The following is an 8,769-nucleotide window of genomic DNA, read 5'->3' as shown; positions in this document are numbered from 1 at the left end:
CAGAGCTCTCTCAGCCCCACCCACCTCACTGGTTGTCTGTTGTGGGGAGGGGGAGGGAACGGAGTTTGTAAGCCGCTCTGAGACTCCTTTGGGTAGTGAAGGGTGTGGTATAAATCCAATCTCCTCCTCCTCCTCCTCCTCCTCCTCCTCCTCCGCAAGAGATGAGCAGAGGTGATCTGCCATTGTCTGCCTCTGCATAGCAACCCTAGTCTTCCTTGGCCGTCATCCCATCAAGTGCTGACCAGGGCCGACCCTCTGCTTACCTTCCAGTATTGGGGTCGCCTGGGCTGTCCAGGTCAGGGAAAAGCAACCTACGGCATATCAGAAACTACTGACCGGTAAAACAGGGAAGCTGAAATTCTGATGCAATCTATCCAAGGCCTGGATTAAAAACAGACAAACAATTTTGCCGTGCATTTCTCAGCCGCCACCGACATACTGGGCAGCTTTCAGTTTTGTTCCCCTTCTTGAGCTGTGTAGACGACGAAGCCTAGGAGAGATGAGCAGGTTTTGCAGTGGGCAGGGCACAGTTTGGTGTAGTGGTTAAGTGTGTGGACTCTAATCTGGGAGAACCGGGTTTGATCCCCCACTCCTCTGCTTGCATCTGCTGATGATGTGACCTTGGGTCAGTCACAAGCTCTGGCACAGCTGTCCTTGAAAAAGAGCAGTTTGTGTCAGAGTTCTCTCAGCCCCACCCACCTCACAGGGTGTCTGACGTGGGGAGGGGAAGGGAAAGGAGTTTGTAAGCCGCTCTGAAACTCCAAGTGAAGGGCAGGTTATAAATCCAATCTCTTCCTCTCTTCTTCTTCTTCTTCTTCCTCATAACCCTTCTGCCTTTTCTTAGGAGACTGGGGGGCCCGGGCACAGCTGCAGGGCAGGACGTCTCTGGTCATCCATAACGTGACTCGTGCTGATAAAGGCATTTACCTTCCTCTCTTCTTCTTCTTCTTCTTCCTCATAACCCTTCTGCCTTTTCTTAGGAGACTGGGGGGCCCGGGCACAGCTGCAGGGCAGGACGTCTCTGGTCATCCATAACGTGACTCGTGCTGATAAAGGCATTTACCGGTGTGAGGTGGTGGCCCCCGAAGACGTAAATATCGGAGCCGAGATCAACATCAACCTGACTGTTCACGGTACATTCCCGGACACCCTCACAGTGTACAAAGACGGCCATGCCTGGCTGCCTTCTCCGGATTGTCATTCGGTCCATGGGAAACTGATGATCCATGAAAGCATGCACTCAGATCCGTAACCCATCTTGCCTAATGGCCTGACTGGCATCAGTTTTTTGAGGTCTTGGGCAGAGGTCTTCCCCAGCCGTGATCCTTGAAATCCTTTCTTCACAAACAGACATAACCCCTAAGAGATGCCAGGGACCGTCTGGATATAAAGCATGTTCTCTTCTACTGAATTGGAATACCTCCCCCCACCCACCACGCATTGGCTGCTAATGAGAGCCAGTTTGGTGTAGTGGTTAAGTGCGCGGACTCTAATCTGGGAGAACCGGGTTTGATTCCCCACTCCTCCACTTGCAGCTGCTGGATGACCTTGGGCAAGCCATAGTTCTGTCAGAGCTGTTCTCTCAAGGACAGTTCTCTCTGAGCTCTCTCAGCCCCACCCATCTCACAGGGTGTCTGTTGTGGGGAGGGGAAGGGAAAGGAGTTTGTAAGCCGCTCTGAGACTCCAAGTGAAGGGCAGGGTATAAATCCAATCTCTTCTCTTCTTCTTCTTCTTCTAATGATACTCTGTTGAGCTCTGAGAGCTCAATTGGACGAGATGAAGTGAAGCATCTCCTTCTGTCCACGCAGTGCCACTTGCGAGCTCCTGCAGCCTCAATTTGCCTTGGGGCCATATAAAGTAGGGGTTTAACCCTTCCATTTTTATTTGTTTTTTAAAATTATCATGGCTTCTCTGCTCTACAGTTTAATGGAGAGATAAGACATATCCTCCAGAAACATATATTGTCCCACCTTTCCAATCCTAATAACAAAGCAGGAAGTCTGGTTTCAAACGGTGAAACTGGGTGGAGGCTGAAGGGTTAAACCTTACAATCTCTTTCACGCACAACGTCAAGGTAAATTGAAGTTGCACCAGCCTGCAGTTTTCTTTTTATAAAGGCAACAAGATGTGTATTCTTCCCCTTGGGGATCATGATGTAAGAAATACCGAAACACCTGGAGGGGGGGGCGTTGATTGGGGGTAAAGAGTGAAGCAGTCTGACTGACGTGCTTCTCCAACAGTGAAACCAGTGGCTCCTAAGTGCCGAGTGCCCCCCTCAGTGCCTGTGGGTAAATCCGCCACCCTCCACTGCCAGGAGAAGGAAGGCTTCCCAGAACCGACTTACAGCTGGTACCGCAATGCTGACTCCTTGCCGGCCGACTCCAGGTCCAACCCCAAATTCCAGAACTCTTCTTTCACCGTGAACTCAAAAACAGGCACTCTGGTAAGTCTTACTCCGGGAAGGGAGAGAGCGGATGGGTGGATGGTCAGTTCTGGAGCCGTTTGGGGTTATCCTAAGCAGCGTTGCATTTGTCTGCGTACATTGAAATTGGTGGGTTTGGAAGGCTGTAACTCTGCATAGGATCGGGTTGCCAGCTCTGAGTTGGGAAATACATGGAGGTTTTTTTGGGGGGAGCCTGAGGAGGTTTGAGGAGGGACCTCAGCAGAGCACAATGCCAATAGAGAGCCAGTTTGGTGTAGTGGTTAACTGCGCGGACTCTAATCTGGGAGAACCGGGTTGGATTCCCCACTCCTCCACTTGCCCCTGGCTGGATGACCTCGGGCAAGCCGTAGTTCTGATAAGAGCTGTTCTTGAAAAAGAGCAGTTTCTGTCAGAGCTCTCTCAGCCCCACCTACCTCACAGGGTGTCTGTTGTGGGGAGGGGAGGGGAAAGGAGTTTGTAAGCCGCCCTGGGACTCCTTTGGGTAGTGAAGAGCGGGGTATAAATCCAATCTCCTCCTCCTCCTCTTCTTCTAGAATCCATCCACCAAAGCAGCCATGTTCTCCAGGGGAACTGCTCTCTATTGTCTGGAGATCAGTAGCAACAGCAGATCTCCAGGACACACCTGGAGGCTGACAACCCTAGTTTGTGAAACATAATGTGCCTAACCGTGCAGCTCTGCATGGAGTTTGGAGGTTTTCTTTGGAGGTTTTCAAACAGAGGGAGGAGAGAGAATCCTCCCCCTCCCTCATTCATTCTCTCCACCCCGGTGATCAATTTTTTACCCCTCTGTAGCATTTCAGACAAAGGTCCTTTCCTTGTTATCACACAAGCCAAGAGAGGAACAGGAAACACGGCCTTGAACTTTGTCCCTATCAAACGTGCCCCTGAAGTCGTACTTGGAGGATGCCCCTGGCCATCATCTCTGCTATCCTTTCCAAGAGAGAGTGTCTGCCAGCAGAAAATTAGTTTCTGGCTCCTCCGTGAACCTGAGCCTCCATTATTTACAGGAATTCACAGTCACCATGATGGGGTGTACCAGTGGGGGTGCCTGGCTGTATTTTCAGCTCACTGGAGGAACGTGCTTACTTCTCTGGAGACTGGTCTTTGCACACCCAATCAGATTGGGTTGTGTTTTTTTTTTAACATTCCCCTCTGTTAGGTAGGGCATCCATTTATATTTACAGAAAAGCCCTCTGGGGACTGTACTACATCATAGTGAAACAGCATGTTTGAAAACTCTTTGCATTCAGAAAACCAGCATGACAGCGAAGTGCAAGCTTTTCTTTCCTGATATGCTAGCTTTCTGCATGCAGGGAGTCTTTGTCATGGGGAGTAGTCAAACATACTCTCTGGTCCACCTGCATTCTGAAGCAGTACAGGCCCTGGAGAGTTCTCTTGATCTGCTGCATGTGAAAAACTTAAGAGAAACACAAACACTCAAATGTTACTGTTGTTCATGCAGGCCTTCACTGAGGTACACAAGGGAGACACGGGCCGTTACTACTGCATAGCGACGAACAACGTGGGTTCTGCCAAGTGTGAAGAACAGCAGATGGAAGTCTGTAAGTGGCTTGACTGGACGGGGGCAGATGTTTTTAGCCTCTGCCACTCTTTCTTCAGTGTCAAAAACGGCTGGGCCCATAACCTACTGTAGGGTTAACTAACTAGGTAGGAATTCGCATACACAACAACATGTTAATTCTTTCATGACGTCAGGAAGGGAACTTGCTCACATATCTCAATGCCAGTGTTCCCTCTAAGCTGAGTTAGTGTGAGCTGGCTCACAGTTTTTCAGCCTACGGCTCACAGATTTTTGCCTCAGCTCAGGAAGGAGGCCTCCAGAGCACACTAATTGATGCAGTGGCCAAATCGCTCGCTCACAACTTTAATGCCAGCAGCTCACAAAGTAGAATTTTTGCTCACAAGACTCCACACCTTATGGGGAGCATTGCCCAGCACCCCTTCTCAAGTTCATGTACTGAAGTCGTGAAGGTTCAGCTTCTTGTTCAGACACTCAGACTTCTCCTAGGCGAGTGGCTTAGTTAAGATGTCAGCAGCCGTCTCTTGTGTAGGACAATATTTTATTTTGGTCAGTCCTCGCTGCTGCATCTCTCTCACAGCTTGGTATCTGATGGCAATGCACTTGCTTTTGCCTTTGATGCTTTCACTCTTGGATAAGTTAATGCATGCCTTATTGTCTTCAAACATGGTTACTGGTGTAGGTTCTTCTATTCCAAAGTCTTTCAGTAGACTCATAATCCATTCAAGTTCACCACGGGCATTTGATGCTGATTCGTATTCTCGTGTTTATTTGTGTTTATATGGCCACGCCTACGAACTCAGTTTCCAGCGCTGAAGCTCCTGATTCCGGCACAGCATCAATCTCTCTAATGAGGCATTTTGGAAATTGAGTTTGTAGGCGTGGCTTCAGTATAAGTCCAGTCTCGAGAAAGGATTCTCGAAAAGTTTGTATAGCCGGTACATCTTCAACTGCTTTGATTGTACTTTGGGCTATGAATATATCAACCAGCAAGAACCTTGTGTTGCTATTTTGTTTGGAAGCAGAAGGGGACAGCCAGCCAAACTGTTTACCTTTAAGAACAGCCTGGCAGAGAAACAGCGTCTTATCTCCAGTGTTAAGTGAATGTTATTGTTTTTCACTGGGCATCCTGGCATACTTACTCAGTTGCTGACTTGGCAACTAGGGTCTCTTTTTGAATAGCCCAGTTGATTAGACTGCCTCCATAGAAAAACAGGTAGCCACTTAATGACTTGTGGTCAGTCACGTCTTTGGCCCAATCAGCATCCATATATTTAGTCAGTCTTGGGTTGTCAAAAGCTGATAATTTCAATTTCAGTTTCAGGTCAGCTGTATTACTGAAATATTTGACTAGACTCTTTACAGCCTTCCAATTCATGGTGATTATGTGAACTGGTCTTTCTGCCTAGCATTCCCACAGCTGCTGATACGTCAGGTCTACACACTGTACTCAAGTAGAGAAGTTTGCCATTTGTTTTCTGTATTGCTTGTTGTTTTTAAGTAACACTCCATCTTCAAGTTTAAGGTATGCAGGTTCAAGTGATGTACTTGCTCTTTTGACATCCTTTAGGTCTAAGTACTCAGTAAGGTTAACCCAATGGCATGGACCCTTGCTGGTGGTGTTGTCTGATCTGGCAACTTTTTTGATGTGGCAGAAAATCTAATGAAAAAGAAGAGCAAAGGTCTAGGTGGTGCTTTGGGGACATCTTTCCTGGGCCACCGATGAACCCGAACCTCTTGCATACAGTTTCAGCAACACTCTTGAGTTCTGGTTTGTGGATCGGATCGTGAAGCTGGGAGACCAGTGTTGCTTCCTGCAGAAGCTGACCGTCGATCCTGTCTTTCCTCCTCTAGATGACCTGAACATTGCGGGGATCGTTGGGGGCATCTTGGTGGTCCTTGCAGTCCTGTCTCTGATCACCGTGGGGATCTGCTGTGCCTACAGGAAAGGATTCTTTGTCCACAACAAGCAGAATGGAAACAGGTGAGCCCTACGTAGGCAGCCTTTGCCTGGGGAATCTGCCTAAGCAGGGCGAGAAAGACTGTTATGGCCATATCCGAGTCCAGTACGCTTAGCTTATGGACATGAGCAACCAAAAGGGCTGATTAAAAAAAGAACTGAGGATATGGAGCGGCAATCTGATATCTCTAGTGCATCAGAACTTGGGGTGCTGTTAAATGTCAAAAGCACTATTGAACCGGCAACATATCTGGCCTCTGTGGAGGCAAATAGAAGAAGAGGAGATTGGATTTATACCCCGCCCTTCACTACCTGAAGGAGCCTCAGAGCAACTTACAATCTCCTTTCCCTTCCCCTCCCCACAAGAGACACCCTGGGCAATGTTCCCTCTAAGCTGTGGAGTCCTGTGAGCAAAAATTCTACTTTGTGAGCTGCTGGCATTTAAGTTGTGAGCAGGTGATTCGGCTACTGCATAAATTAGTTTGCTCTGGGGCCATCCTTCCTGAGCTAAGACAAAAATGTGTGAGCCGGAGGCTAAAAAACGGTGAGCTAGCTCACACTAACTCAGCTTAGAGGGAACACTGCCTGGGAGGTAGGTGGGGCTGAGAGAGCTCTTTTGAAGACTGCTCATGAAAGAACAGCTCTGAGAGAACTTGTGACTGACCCTAGGTCACACCAGCAGCTGCATGGGGAGGAGGAATGGGGAATCAAACCCGGTTCTCCCAGGTTAGAGTCCGTGCTCCTAACCACTACACCAAACTGGCTCTGTTCTAGTTTTTCAAGGGTGTTTACTCTAGCTAGGTGTTGTGCTCTCCCCTCTGCGGTTATTGAAGGTAGGTATAATAAAATTCCCTACCCAGAAAGGTTACGCTTTTGCTCCTTAGGTTAGGTCGAGTCTGTAGAGCACATGTCCTTTAGCTGCCCACTCTACAGAGGGGTACATCTTGGAATTATTTCTCAGCTACCTGATATCAGGGCTTTTTTGGTAGAAAAAGCCCAGCAGGAGCTCATTAGCATAATAGGCCACACCCAACAGCAGAAACTCATTAGCATATCAGGCCACACCCAGTGTTCCCTCTAAGCTGAGTTAGTGTGAGCTAGTACACATTTTTTTAGCCTCTGGCTCACAGGTTTTTGTCTTAGCTCAGGAAGGATGGGTCCAGAGCAAACTAGTTTATGCAGCAGCCAAATAGCTCGCTCACAACTTTAATGCCAGTAGCTCACAAAGTAGAATTTTTGCTCACAAGACTCCACAGCTTAGAGGGAACATTGGCCACACCCCCTACAACACAGCTCATGAACATATTAGGCCAACCCCCCATGTTACCAGAAATTAGGTCATCCAGCCACACCCACCTTTTGCCTCTTATTCTGTTCACCTTGTTTGTCTTCAAAACCCAGGGCTTTTTTTTTTTTAGCAAGAACCCCTTTGCGTGTTAGGCCACACACCCCTAATGTAGCCAATCCTAATAAGTTTCTGCTGTTGGGTGTGGCCTGTTATGCTAATGAGTTCCTGCTGGGCGTGGCCAACCTGGGAGCCAGCCGGAACTCCGTTCCTGTGCGTTCCTGCCCCAAAATAGCCCTGCTTGGTATGATCCCTGGCCATATAGACACATATAAAGGAAGGCTTCATTGGTTTTTATCCAACAATAATCCTAAAACCACATGTCACATTGCTAAACTTTGTGCATTAATATTCATATTACAGGAATGGCACCTTAAAAGCTCTTAAATTTGAATTTTTTATTACTGTATTTTATGTCTGGCTAAACTGCATGCTGGTCACAGACCGTCATAAACGGCTACTACGACTATTCAAGCTCAGTCACGTCTTAGAGACCGACAGGGTTTTCCGAGCATAAGCCTTCCAGAGCCATAGCTCCCTTCGTCAGAAGGTTTAATCCAGAAGTGCCCAACATGGTGCCCTCCAGAAACCTTTCCTGGCACCCACCAAATTGTTTTTGGAAAGTGAGTGGGGCCAGATTTCCTGATAAATCACATGTTTGGTTAAACCAAGGAGCAGGCAAGTCAAAGGATGGAAAGTGTAAAAAGAAGTGGTACCCAGATAAATTTTATACAGTCAAAATCCTTTAAAAATGGGTATTCCAAAGGGCTGTCCTCCAGAGTCAGCCAGTCGGTCAGTGAGTCAGGGGTCATTTCGTAGGAAAAGAGGTGCAGGAGCTCATTAGCGTAACTTATTTGCATATGCCACACCCCCTGACATTACCGGAAGTGTGTCAGAAGGCAACACCCACCGCTCAGGCTCCACTGGACTGTTTTGTATTGCTAGCTACTGGGGGGGGGGAACGTGCAGATCTGTCCTCACAGAGGAGGGAGAGCTTGTACCTGAATAAAACTTGGTCTTAAAGGTGCCACTGGACTGTTTTGGACTGGGGGGCCGGGGGGAGCTCTGCAACTTACCTGGCTGCTTCTTGCTCTGACTGAGGGCTGCTGGGAGCAGGGGGCGGGGCTTGTTGCATGTGCCCGCCCCCTGGGCTCTTTACTGCTGGAGCTCCACTCCTGTGCGCTCCTGCATGAAAGGACCCCTGCAGTGAGTCAGTCTTCATTACAGGTCACAAGCCATACAGAAGCAGAATTAACAGTATTCATTAATTAATTAGCTAAAATGATCTCTCTACAAATATTGTCCAGCCTAGTATGCCAGACTGTGAAAAGGGTTAGAAGTTTTCAAAGTATACACAGGACATTATCTCAGTCCCTATTTTCATAGCAGAGGACAGAAAGTTAGCTATTGTATAGTGATTCTTTGGTCAGGCCCAGCGTCCTTTCCTACCCTTTTTGACACCAGCCTAAGAAAGACAGTGT

General features: G+C 48.1%; 1 protein-coding gene across 1 annotated transcript in view; it reads left to right on the top strand.

Annotated features, from left to right (window-relative positions):
• JAM3 (junctional adhesion molecule 3) overlaps positions 1-5,967 on the top strand; it is a gene marked incomplete at its 3' end in the record, with an annotated part of 62,377 nt that extends 56,410 nt beyond the window's left edge. Inside the window, exons 2-5 of the mRNA XM_015429167.1 lie at positions 981-1,133; positions 2,241-2,443; positions 3,906-4,005; positions 5,838-5,967. Of these exons, the coding sequence (XP_015284653.1) occupies positions 981-1,133; positions 2,241-2,443; positions 3,906-4,005; positions 5,838-5,967 (586 nt within the window). The remainder of the gene's footprint in view (positions 1-980; positions 1,134-2,240; positions 2,444-3,905; positions 4,006-5,837) is intronic.
• Positions 5,968-8,769: the final 2,802 nt, after the last annotated feature.

The sequence above is a fragment of the Gekko japonicus genome, unplaced genomic scaffold (genome assembly GCF_001447785.1).
Source record: "Gekko japonicus isolate JY-2015 unplaced genomic scaffold, Gekko_japonicus_V1.1 scaffold2781, whole genome shotgun sequence".
NCBI lineage: Eukaryota > Metazoa > Chordata > Lepidosauria > Squamata > Gekkonidae > Gekko > Gekko japonicus.
Note: the sequence above shows the minus strand (reverse complement) of the source record. Positions and strands in the feature narration are given on the sequence as shown.